This window comes from Cylas formicarius, unplaced genomic scaffold (assembly GCF_029955315.1).
Source record: "Cylas formicarius isolate icCylForm1 unplaced genomic scaffold, icCylForm1.1 PGA_scaffold_6__28_contigs__length_40554024, whole genome shotgun sequence".
Lineage (NCBI taxonomy): Eukaryota > Metazoa > Arthropoda > Insecta > Coleoptera > Brentidae > Cylas > Cylas formicarius.
In genome coordinates this window covers 40403304-40417078 of record NW_026844347.1, presented here as the reverse complement: position 1 = coordinate 40417078, position 13775 = coordinate 40403304, and the positions used below count along the sequence as shown (strand labels likewise).

Genomic DNA, 13775 nt, shown 5'->3' with positions numbered 1-13775 from the left:
TTTTTTTGCATTTCTAATAATTGATGGACAAGGGAGTGGCATAATTTCCACCTTCTTAAAAATTGGTTGACAGTGCTCCAGGCAATCAAACGAGCAACTTTCTTTTGGAGTTTAAATGCCTGGTCTGCTGTGCCACAATTATCCCAGAGAACCACGCCGTAACTTAGATGAGGGTGAAAAAGGGCAAAATAGGTAACTCGCAATGTGCCCACAGTAAGTCCTTTAAGTTTACAGATCAAGTTTTTTAAACAAGATGTTAATTTAAACTATCGTCAAGCTTTATTCCCAAGAGCCTTACATTCTTGCCCTCCAGTAGATTATTATTGTGCATCACACGAAATGATGTATCGTCTTCATAAAGGGTACATTTATTAAGACGGAGCCCTGAGGCACGCCACTGCTCAAAACCCTCAACTCCGATATGTTATTCTTAAACACGACACACTGTCTTCTGTCGGATAAGATTCTGAGCGTGATCACGGACACAATATCTGCCAAGCTTCTCTAGAAGCAGGTCATGAGAGACGCAGTCGAAAGCCTTAGTGAGGTCACATAGCGTGAGTGCGGCTTGCTCCCTTTTTTCCAGGTTCTCCACCACGTCTCCCACAACCCTGCGAACCGCCTGCACAGTTTGGTCTTAAAACCAAATTGGGAATCACAAATGGATTTTGTTTTTTGAAAAAATCGGGATACTTGATTCTTTAAAAGTGTCTGGAAGACCTTACCACATATGGGAACTATTGATATGGGTCGGAAATCATTTGGAGAGGTTGTGTTACCTTTTTTAGAGACATAGATAATACAAAAAAGAACAATAATATTGTACAAACACTTAGTGAGTAAACAAATCCTTAAAAAAGGCAAAAAAAACAATTGCTAAAATATTGAAGAGAAGGGTGGTGTCTTACATTCAAGTATTATTTAATAAAATTGAAAAAGGAGAAGAAATATATAAGTAGATCGTGCCTGGACAATATATTTATCATGAGAAGATAAGAATAAAGCCAAGAAATTTGAAATGTAATGAAAGATTGTATGATGATACAAACGTGTAAATAAAACTAGGGAACGAATTAACGAAACCAGTAGTCCACCAATAAAGAAAAAGATCGGAAATTAATGAAAACTCTTTAGTATTTTTAGCGCAGATGGATTAAAATGTGAAAACGTGGAAACCTAAAAAAACAGGAAAAACATACAGGGTTTTCAAATTGTAGGCAAAAATCAAAAATAGTAAAAATTTGGCTAATAAGTTCAAACAGTGTCATAGGCCGTATCAAGAGCTACAGTTTTTGCATTTGCTACCACTTGAAACTTGCCCGGCCCAGCGACGCTTTCTTTTCGTTCTTTTTTCTCCGATTCTGAGGAACCATTAACTCCTTAAAAATGGAACCCATTTGAAAAAAATCAAACACAAAACAGTCTTGAAAGTTAAGAGGCGTTCGTAAGGCGAAATTAGGCTCGGAAACAGATTCAAAACTTTAATTCTGACGGAACTAAGCACTAACGCTCTTTTGCCAAGTCAAGGAAAACAAGAATTTATGTGCAGTTTCAACTCGGATCCGAGGAAGTAAACTTAACCGAAAGCAGAAGTCGGCTGTAAATAAAACGCGAAATAATTCGGCGTAATGTACGCCGACGAAAGCCAGAGACGCGCTCTCGCGCAAAACGGGTTACACCGTAAAGGGCGAGGTGAAACATTCGCGTCCGTTTGTATTACGAGATTAGGGCAGACGCGAATTCGATACGTCCGGATAGGGAAGAAAGGGTTCGCCCGATCGACGCGAAGCTATTTCGAATGGAAATGCAGTAATCGAAAAACTGGCTGTCGTATTCCTCGCGGTATCGAACGTAATGGATTTCGTAGTCGTCCGAGAATGGAAAATGCGCGGGAAATTTAACCGTGTTCCGTGTGATTTTGCGAAAGAATTCGATGAAAATCGAACCGTTTCGACGTTGACGTTTTGTAAAAAGAAAAAGTTTATCCGTAAATTTAAGACAAAGATTTCACATTCTGTGAACACATGTGAACATCTTCAGAGCTTAAGTGAAACTGGTTTGAGGCTGTATCGAGTCCAAATTTTGTTCATAAATTCTTATTGTGTTGAGATCTTTTCGAAGAACTTATGTCAAGAGAGACTTTACTATTGAAGATATGTTTCATAAACACACTTATACCAAGATGCCTAGCAACCTCATTATATCGCACCTGCATGTATATTCCAATTTCATCAGAGTATCGACTAAACAGAGAAGAGACTAAATGTTACCATCATCTCGCCATCTCGATTTAAAAAAATAGAAGATTTTCTACTTTTCTTTAAAACCGTTTCTCAATTGCTGTGTCCGGTCCTTCTTTGTATTTTCTTTTTTTTTTTATTTTGAGAAATGGAAGATTATTTTAATTTTTTTAAATCTGACTTGAATTGAACGTTACGTCCATGCCCGTGTGAATATTTTTCTACATTTTTCTTGACACCAAGTTCGATTATAGTCAGGTCTTCCAGTTTGCAACGTCGCAATAACTTACTTCGATGTAAATATGTTTCACATAAACACTATCGAGACAACCGTTTATTGAAAGCAGTCGTTTTTTATTTTCATTTAACTTAATTTTGTAAAATTAACTGAATCTGCTTGTTTCCTCAAACTCCAACATTTTCCACCACATTTTTGTTCGGAAATGACAAACCAGTTGAACATGGAACGCAAAACAAAGGCCACGACTGAGAAAAATCTCAAAATCGAAATAGATGGTACTGAAATGAATAAAACCGAGCAAAACTTATGTGCCAAAACAAGCAAGCAGTTAAGAGAATGAAATGCTATTGGTACCAAATTAAAAGGGAAGCCTATATCCAACAGTAGATGGTGGCAGGCTGTTAAAGAAGAAGACTAATTAATATTAGGAATACTATTTACAAAACTCGACATTTAAAATGATTTCCTCTTTCGTGCCAAGGTCAAAGTTGGAACCTTTTGCAAGAAGTGACTTTTCCGTTTCAGAAAGATAGGCCATGACACATTTATCACAGTGTTACTTGAGAAGAGGGCATTGGTTTTACTAGTGTTGATAGTGATTTTGAGTTGAAGATAAATGAAAATTTTCAGCTTTGTCACGACAAGATGGGAGCCATATTTTAATATAGAGACCGAAAAGTCTTATTGATTTGTCTCATCTCGCTACGGGTATGATGAATTCTTCCTCGAAGTAAAGCAAAGCTACATTTACAAAGAATTTTATAAACGGCGTAACAAAGAAAGCAGTCTGCAGAGAAATCTTAACAATCTCTAAGCAGGTATAGAATAAAATGCGGGCCAGTTTTAGTCAAGCTCTGAAGACGCGAACAGGGGGAATCAAGAAGTTTTGTAAATAGCGTTAAAGTGGCCTGTGGAAGTTTCTTTGAATAGCTTATATTTTCGAAATTGATTTACTAAAGTTTAAAGGTTTACTCGACGTATAATACGAAGTAGAAGTAAAGTAGGAAATAGATGTTATCAGTTCTTTTTCCTTCATTGTTTCTCGGTCAACACGATCTTTTTGGTTACGAAAAAAAGAGACAAAACTTCAAACGCCCGCTTCTACAATGAAAACGCGTATAATACGACCTAAAATATAGTGCATGCGGGGTATTTTCGAATAAGTAGAAGCGTTTATTTTAGCATCAGGTGATACGTACCTTTCTTAAGAGTTTAATGTAAATTGCAAAATGTTCGTATATATTACCGAGACATTTGACTGTGATCGTTCCAATAACTACGTATTGGAATGGTTAGTTAGTAAGGGTCTGCTTGGCATGGTGTTCTATAAGGTTTTGGTTAGTATTGAACTGAGGTGGCTTTTACTTCATAAAAATCAAGATAAATAAGAACTAAAAGTTCTGATTTTCACGAAATTATATATTTTTACATGACAATTGTTCCGACAACACGGTGTTGTCAATTGCCACGTAAAAACATAATTTCTTGAAAATCTGAACTTCTAGTCCTTATTTATTTTAATAAACAGTAGGCAAAATTAATCACGGGGTCGGTGGTAAAAGTACTATATTTCTGGTCGAAGTATACCTCCTACTAACCGGAATTCGTTTTACCTAGCCGAATACAATTTTAGAACCGCGCGAACCGTATTAAAAATTTACAAAAGGCGCATAAACAATTACGTCGGAAACACTTCCCGTGGAAAGAAAACACGCTTTTGGCCTTTACGAATTTAGTTTTAATTAATTCCGCCAGGGGGCGACGTTTCGCTCGACGCGGAATTAACAAGAACGAGATTTCTCTTTTTGCGTGGAAAATGCAATTTTTAATTTCCTCCGGATGGCGCTTTCTTTAATCGTCAAATCCAAAGTTTGCTCCGCCGTTTACCTTCGCGTGTGACGATAGAGACCCCATCGTTTTCGTTTTGCAGAATTGAAGTCCATGTCGCCGACGTTTTCGGAGGATTCGGGAAAACCGCCCAGCCAGGAGACGAGACAGTGCAGGCTGACCACCGTAGTCCAGTTGCGGAAAAGGTCTGGCGAATCGCTGGGGCTGGTGCTGACTCCAGGTAAGTGAAGAGTTGTACGAGGAAATGATACCATAAGCTGCGATAGACTTAGAGGCTGCTACTGCTCACAAATCTGTAGTTGGAAGACGCAGTGACGTGCCATTTTTTCTATCAAAATATTCAGTTTAAGCCCTCTACGGACGCCACCGGTAAAAATAGAAATAAAGGTTTTGTGTTAAATACCGCCTCTCAATTATCAAAAGATGTTCACCAAATTTGATAAAAATATAAAAGTTATAAAAGAAAATATGCATTTTTCGACCTATGTTTATATGAAAAATTAAAATCTCTCGTTGTTATGTTGTTACAAGTGCAGTACAATGGAGACGTTTTAAAGGGAAAGGGAGCAACAAAAGCAACTTTGCTACTTAAAAATGAGAGGCGAGAGGTAAAAAGAGTCAATTGCGAAAATTGAAGCCGTATATACTATATATTGATTTTACGTTGAATTAAAAAAAAAGTCGGCACAACGGAACACCCTGTATACATGAAAATACTGTCAATAAAATGTATAATTAGGGTCGAACACTTTTCGTATTTATTTTTTTTTTGCTCAGCGTCCTACTTACCGGGATGAGCTTTAGGGGCATCTTAAATGCACCACAATTGAGACGTTTTAAAGGGAAACAGAGCCCGACGTCTTTGATAATCTCGACTGATCGTGGAAATTCCTTTGTGCGAAATCCGACTCCGATTTCAGCAGATGGCGGCGGAGCTTACGGTGAATCACCGGATGCGTCCGTAAAGCCGGAGAGCTTCGCCGTATTTTTTCCAACTTATTATTAGAAGACCGTTTTCGAGGTCGTCGCTTTCCGTTACCTGTCTAGTTGCGACACACGTCGACGGTATCCGAATATTTCTGATCTCGAACGGCGAAGTTTTAGGGTGAACGGGAAGAAACGGCAATTACACGTGTCAGCAAACACTTAATTAGGACTAACAAAAAATTAACTTAAGTATATTTATTTACTTAAATTATTAATTTATACGGTTGTTACGGTTGTATTTCAAATTGTATCAGTTTTAAAAATTTCCTGTATGTTTATTTTTCATTCCTACGAAATAAATTACGAATATTTATTTCGTTTAAAACATTGGAATAGTACTACTCGGTTATCCATAGTTAACGATCTTATTATTATTAAATTGAAATTCTCACAACAACATTAATTAAGGTTTTATTGTCATTTTTCGGTATATATAGTAGCAGGTAGTTTGTTATTGTAGTTGTCGGAACAATTGTCATGAATTTCGTGAAAATCTGAACTTTAAGTTCTCATTTATGGTGTTAAATAGATTTTGCTCAAGTAAAAGCCACCTCAGTTCAATTTTTGAACTTTAAAACATTCGAGACAACCTCTCGACCAACTAAAATCCCCCGACTAATTCTTCTGCTTCCGATTTCAGAACTGGACCACTTGCTTTCTTGCCCTTTTCGCGATTGCTTCAAATTGTAGATATCGTTTATTTGCCAGTTTCTTTTGTCTAGCAATTTCGGCCTTACCGATGCCACTCTCAATACTTCTGATAGTCTCTCTCTCTTTTCTTTTACGGTTAAAGACTTGCGCCGATCCGCCATTTTAACCATAACCTCAAAAGCGCACCTTTCGCTTTACTTTGTAACCAGAGCAATAGTGAAAATATTGTACTTCATAACCATAGTAGAAGTTATATATGGTACGTAATATCCGATGAAAAATCAAGAGTATTTTGGCCGGACCAGTACGTTATATCCCATGTACGTTATAAACGAAGTTTACTATATTCAAAAATTTTGAAAAAAATCTTGAAATGGAAGCCGGTATTTAATCGGTTTGACACTTTGTGAGTCGCTGCGCATCGCTTAGTACAGAAAAGAAAAAAAAATGAATTTTAGTAGCTGTAGCTGCCTAGCAGCTTCTTTGGTTCGGTCGGTGGATTATATCGTAACATTCCTTTCTCTCTCGAATTTGTTCCGGTTAGGGGCACGTGTGAAGTTCCGAACTAACTCGCGTAGGGTAAGCGGGATCTCATGGAGACCACTCTTACAACTTACTGAATTTTAATGGACCCCCTCGGTCGGTGCGATTAATATCCGCCATGAAAACTTGGTAATTTGGATCCAAAGTTAGTCCGCCGCCGGTTCCTTGCGTTTAATTTTCAACAAAACTTCGACTGCGGATAACAGCGGCCGATACAAACACAAGTGATGATGGCAGAATACGACGATTTTAGACGAATTGTAGCTCAGCACAGTTGTTCTATTTCTAGATTTTTCGCTAGGGAAGAGCAGCCGGAAATAGTGGTTTCGTAGCAAAGTTAATAGTGCCACGAAGATTGCGTAGCCAAAATAAACAGTCCAATTCTGATGAAGATTTAGCCCGGAGTATCCAAATCTAAATAAAATGTATTTTATATCCTGTGTGGGGTATTTTTCTCTGATCGTCTATCATAAAGTCGTATTAAAAAAGGCTACGGAAGTCCATACAATTTGATGAAAATGAGATACATTCGATTCAGATCAGAAAAAAAAAAATAATAATAATAATATTGTTATTTTTTATTACATGCAAATAAACAGTAGGAGAGTAATATAGGTCCAAGGACCGAACCTTGCGGTACACCTGACGAAACGGAGAGATTCGGAACTTACATTGTCAAGAGTAACTCTGTCGAGTCGAAACATCATCGAGGCTTTCGCTCTGTTTGGATCCTGGTTGAGTCTAACCCAAGGCCCAATGCAGAAGTTCTTTTAATTGCGAGGCGGTTATCAATGATGACTGATATAGTCCACACAAAACGTAGTCGGGTCAGTGTTGGGTTTTTTTTTTTTTTCGTATACGCTAATATCGTACGTTTATCTTTGTCTCTTCTTTGTTGCTTATTGCGCATGGTTCGCATCTAAACAAATATCCCTCTATTCGTTTATCCGAGGCAAGATTTAGCGCGGGGCGGCTTATTAAGTAAGCGATTCATCGCCGAAAAGTCTGCGCAGCTGCCTTTAAAACCGCGCCTCTTTTCGCCATCAATTTCGACTTTAAACTCGCTCGCCTTGAAATCCCGCGACTCGGACGACTCGAGAGTGGCAATTTATCATCGGGGAGGCTAGAATTACAAACCTGACCCCGGTCATTACGACCCGAAAGCAGTTTCCTCCGTGTAAACAACCGCGATAAACAGCCGGGGCGGATATTTTACAGCCAAGCTTTATAGTTCGGGTGAGAGGGGGGGCTTTAATTCCACTCCCCGTGAGCCTGTGGAAGTTTCTCTGGAAAAAAAAGAATTATATCCTCAGGCGGCATTAACTGGCATTGCCCAGTCGAGAGTAATTTGATTGAATCGTTTGAATCAACGCAGCAGAAATTAAACGAAAACGGGACAACCATTGGTGGGATATTTCACTCAAAACTCAAAATTTTGGGTACAAAAACGAAATGTATATGATCACGTGGATCAACATAAAATTTCACTTTTCGATTTTGAACTACAAAATTTCCATATTTTATTTTTTCTTCTATATTCACTACTACTTTCTGGCACCATCAGGTTTTCATTGTATTGGCCTTGATAGCGTCGTTTGAAGCTCATGATGTCCTGCTGAAAACGTTCTGCTTGTCCCTTTGAATACGCTCCCGTGTTGTTTTTAAATTCGTCTTACAACTATCAAAAAATCATCAGTATATATTAAAAAAAAAAGGTTTTTTATCTTCTTTTTTGTGCGTAATTAACCGGAAAATCCTAAAATATTCTTTAGGACAAAGAACGAATTCTTTTTCTACTCCCGTCTGTAAAATACCTAATTACCGATATAGCGTGCGGGAAGCGTCGCTTTGCCACGTCAATTTCGTTTCCCACGAATCCGAGCCACTTCGGACATTTCCGGGATTTTACCGCACGGGTTTGGGAGCAATCGAATGTTTTAGGAGATATTTCCGACGCCTTTAATTTTGACGTTTGTCAATTCTGACAGTCATGTCAGTGAATGTATTCGTATTTTCCGAAAATGTACCCAAAAATTAAGGGTAACGGAAAAAGTATAGTATGTAACTTTTTAACTCACTCGTTTATTAAACACTCGCTCCGTTCGTGCCAAATAAACATGAGAGTCAAATGCCGTTTACCGCACTTGTTGCATAATATACTATTATCGAACTGCATTTTGCATGCACCTGCATCTAGAGGAAAAGAGCAATATCAATTTTACTACATTGTGGCTTGAAAGAATGAACATTGAACGCCAAATAACATTAAAGACTGCTCTCATTGCACCGTCATCAGTGGGTATAAGAATCACTAAAGCTAAAAATGAGTTCCGCAGTCAACGTCATCTTTATTCCGAAGACACTTGTACAAAAAAAAAACAGTTACAGTGTTATGAATCACATCGAATGATAACAATTACTTCTCGGACGACGCACGCCAGTGGATGACGGCACGTTAACGGGCCACGATTATGAACGAAGGAGCGAGTGAATCGCAGGCTAGGAATTGAATTATTTCTGGTTAATGCCGCGAAAGAGCTACGACAATTCGAAATTCATTTGGTGCCCGGGCGGACCAGATGTCGTTTACGTGACAAAACTAAATTCTCCGGCGTACGTCCGTTTTAAAATTCCGTCTTGGGTGTTCATGTGACGCCCCCGACACGTACCGCTCGGTTTATTCAACATCATAAAGCGATTTGTAAACGAACTTTGCTTCGCACGACATTCGGCTCAAGATGGCGTCGATATTTTTCAGTTTTTACCTCAGAGGCAAAGGGCGCCAGTGTCTCGTGTATTCCGAATACATTTTCCTGTATAATTACAATTTTATAATTACATGTTATAATTACAAATTCCTGTATATTAATTGAGGTTATGTCTGATTTTGTGTTCTCTAACCGGCCTTGCATCGCTACTGACGTACAGCTTTGCGGGTACAATATTTTTACATTAAGTGCAAGCACAATTGAAAATCAGGAACTTCTTTGCCGATAGAGCTTGTATATTAACTTTTAAGGTGCAATATTTTTGTTGTTTCGTGATGCGACACGTGTAACTCAAGTCTTATAGGAATAAAGCTTTCTTTATATTGATCTTTATGAAAACGAAAGCAAGTTTTATTTGAAAATAACCGACCCAGCAGGAATGAACATGAACATTGGCTCACTGTAATAAAAATTGTCTGGAGAGAGGAAAAAATGCCAAGTGTATGGGAAAATACGCAAGTTGTCGCAATACGTGAAGAAGGAGATCAACTACGTTGTAGAAATTACAGAAGAATAACACTTTTAAGTCCTGGTGACTGGTTTAAACGTGAAATTTTTGAAGAACAGCGATGTTTTCAAAGTTAGGAGGGACAACAGTGACAAGTGTGGTGTTACTCAAGGACGGGTTTGTAGCAGTTAGTTTAGATAATGAGCTTCGATTTTTTTATTTAGAAGGGTTGTTCATAAACAAAATTTCGATTTTGAAAACAGCTGAAAATTGGATTAATATTTATATATCACGATTTCTAGTGTGCGCCGTACCGTCTCAAATTTAATTTGGTTTCGCAGTTCAGTCAACTTTACGCACGGAAAGACGGCGACTTCTATTAATGTGTTCCTCAAATGAGTTGGTTTTCAGTCGACCGTGGCTCGGTTTGTTTGTTCGCAGCCGCCGCCGCCTCAGTGTTGACGTTTCACGCCGTTACTGAAAACCCTCGGCCTTCGAAATGTCCGTCCTTTATAAAAATAGTTCTTGTCATCGATACAGGTGGAGTTACTAAGAAACTATTAAATGCGTTGAGCTACTTCCAGGAAGGTATCTAGAGTTAACATTGTTTTCGGGTCCTCCTGAACTTCCTCCGATCATCTTCATCTCACACGTATTCCACTCGACTCGTATTTTATTGATTCTCTTCACTATATCACTTTCGTTCAGCTTTGCCTCATTGTTGGTGCTTATGCTTGGCGCTCCAGATCTTCTTTCCCATCACTTTTATTTCTTCTTCATTTCTTTTCATCGCCGTTTCTGCTGCATGTAATAGACTATACTAGATACAAGAATATTTAAATTTGTTTACTGCTTCAAAGCTGTTTCTTCCTATTTTGAACACACGATTATCAGTTCTTCCTCGACAGGCCATTATCTTCATTTTCTCCTGATCCAGCTGGAGCCCCATTGTCTCTCCTTCCCTCACAATTTCCCTTTGTCTATGTTTCCTGAATGAATATCCCTGTCCTATGTTCCTCCTATGTTTCTCCTCACTTTGTCTTGAAAATAATTATTCCGATATACTTTATTACTCCTAAAAGTTGTTCTCTTTTTTTTTGTAAATGTATGAAGAACATCTTTGATTGATCTTCTTTCTAATGTGGTGTCATAACTGGTCAATTTTCCCATTCTCCCAGATTCAAAACTCACTGAACATCTTCGATCCGTAAAACTACAAGAAATTCTTGCAAAAACTCCGAGAGTCTATAGAAATTGATTTACTGATATTATTTCCTTTATTTCTTCTACTGTTAGCTCGGGTAATGTGTTCTCTTCCATTGCTTCTTTGTGCATTATCCAATTACAATATTTTCACGCTTTTTCAGTTTCTCGTATTTCTTTATTCATCAGTTCTCATATGGCTTTCTGTTTCCAGTTTCCGGCGCAATCATTTCCGCATACCCAATTCATTTGCTACATAAGCGTGTTTTCGTTTCGCAGACTTGCTTTGAAATATTTATGATAAAAAGTGACGATCGGCTAATAACGCGTCAGTCTCAGGGATTAGCGTTTCGCCGAGCGGTAATTACAGCGCGCGGATTGTTATTTGAAGTTATTGCCGCAGAACGGCGTTAATTCCGCACGATAAATGTCGTATAGTAAAATAATATCCTCGATAATTATTCGGCAGCCATGGCGGCGGTTTCTGTCGCCATGCGCCGCGCTTAGAATTGAAAAAAGTTGCTTTGGAGTTATAACACCTTGAATAACTTGCGATTAACAACAATTGGAAAAAATCCTGGATCAACATGGATTCCCTCGGGGCTTGCGAAGTGGTTTCGCTGATTGTAAATTGTTAAAAGAACTTCAGCATCATGTTGGCTCCTTCAGAGCTTCCCACATTGGTGAAAGGCAGGTCAAGAATCTCAAGATGCAGGATGAATCCCGAATAGCAAGGGTCTTCTAAATTCTTATCATCCTTCTATCATTATCATCCTCTAGGCTTTTGACTGTTGCCAATATCCAGGTTTTGTGATGATCATCTTTATGCCGGTTATGCTCGTCTGTCTTTTCTAAAAAAGTTTTAAAATTTATACTGCACTTATGCCCTAATTCAAATGTTCAGATAAAATATATCGGATATAACAACACGCCCAAAGGAATACGGTACAATTCAACTGTCGCATTTGCCTGTATGTTTGTTAATAAAACGATAGTATTATTATAAAAGCGTGCGATATGGCGATATTACAGCTGCGACATTTCAAATTCGAAATAGGTTTATAGAACCTATATCGTTCGAATCAAATTATATACAAAAATTCAAAGTTTTCGTTTCACCATCTTTCATAGTATAAGTGATTTTGCGTTAGTTGCGCGTTGTCGATTCGGCCGTCACATGCATAAACGTCATAGCTTGTCATTTCGTGAGTACTTATCGATGTATATCCGGATCGCATTAGCGAGGTTTTGGTCTCGGCATAATATCGAGCCGATGAAAAATTGATTGGCGCGCCTAACCAAATGAGACGTTAACGTTGAAACCGTGTTACGCGGCGGCGTGTTTGTTTATGCAGCTGCCCCGTCGACGATACCCGGCCAGGGTCGGCTCGGCGTGTGCCGATAACGCGCGTTATTTCTGCTTTAATTTTCGAATTACATCCGTTGGCTATTCAGGTACATTTTTCGCATACTTCACACAGACCGAATTCGAGTTAATTTTCCAGACGTCGTATTTATTGTTTGAAAAACAGGAACGTTACGAAACATTCTAAAAGTTGAAATCACTACGTCACCGGCCCATTGTCAACATCGTTGGTTCCCCGACGCATTATCTTTTATGTGGCTTAGTGGCCGAGATTTTCTTGCTTTTAGCGAATTGAATTGAAAACTAATAACGATCTTCCATCTTTAGATATTCGTATAAATAGAATATTAGGCTTGTTCACAGAAAACCTACGTACACAGACGGACAGCTCAATGCATTGTCGCATCACCATCCGGCTCAACGTCTTCGATCCGTCAAAGACAACATTCCGTTTGGTATACCGGGAGTTTACACCGTTCAAATGTTATTAGAAAAACTATTCTTGTCTGTAATCAGTCTTCTAACCATCGAAAAATTTGACAATTCGTTGAAATCCATAAGCAACCGCGACTCAGATCTTTACAAATTTCAGCTCTGAAGAAGCCAACAGGACGATTCTGGAAACGTCAGCAAGGACGCAGGAGGAATCCAAAAGATTTGTAAATGGTGATAAGTTTTACCGATTGTAAACTGTAAAAGAACCAATAGTTGAACCGTGGATATTTCGACCGTCAGCCTGCCTAACAGTTTAGGCCTATTCGGTGATAGCTCCAAGAGTTGTCCCTTCGATTACCCTAGACGGCTTCTAAAATACGGGTATTTCAAACAGCAAAAATTCTAAGTAACGTCGCTCTAGTTAAACCATCTCTAGAAAGATATGGCTATCGAGCTATTTACAGAATAGTTTTCGGGCGAATGACTGGTTGTTGTGGCCTGTTACTCGGAATTAGTGATACGGCGAGCGGTGGTGCCAAATATGCTTTTTTTAAATGTAATTAACAAAATGCGAGGGTGATTTAAGTGCGCCGCAGGCTCGAACCTAACTCTTTGAGACGCCCGGCCTGTTACTCGCACGGAATTAGTGATACGGCGAGCGGTGGTGCCAAATATGCTTTTTTTTAATGTAATTAACAAAATGCGAGGGTGATTTAAGTGCGCCGCAGACTCGAACCTAACTCTTTGAGACGCCCGAGTCTGTTTCGGGGATAAAAATACTTTTCATTAATTAAAGTTTATATATAGCTGCGCGCGAGACGAATATTTTTTAAATATACAGATGTTTGGGGTAATAAATCTTGCGGGCTTTTAAAATACCTACGATTATTTATCGTCAGAACCGTGGGGAATATAAAATATCGAATTTGATGGTAATTTATAAAGCGTTTGCGAACGTAACCCGTACATCGGATTAAAACAAATAATCAAGAAATCATTGATTAAAATTGATATCTCAACAACAAAATAGTAGGCAGTTGCTTGT

The 13775-nt window shown here is 38.6% G+C and overlaps 1 protein-coding gene across 2 annotated transcripts in view; it reads left to right on the top strand.

Moving 5' to 3' along the window:
* LOC132702964 (glutamate receptor-interacting protein 1) overlaps positions 1-13775 on the top strand; it is a 126321-nt gene that overhangs the window by 35803 nt on the left and 76743 nt on the right. For both annotated transcript variants that reach the window (XM_060671898.1, XM_060671897.1), the window contains exon 3: positions 4412-4549. In XM_060671898.1, the coding sequence (XP_060527881.1) occupies positions 4412-4549 (138 nt within the window). The remainder of the gene's footprint in view (positions 1-4411; positions 4550-13775) is intronic.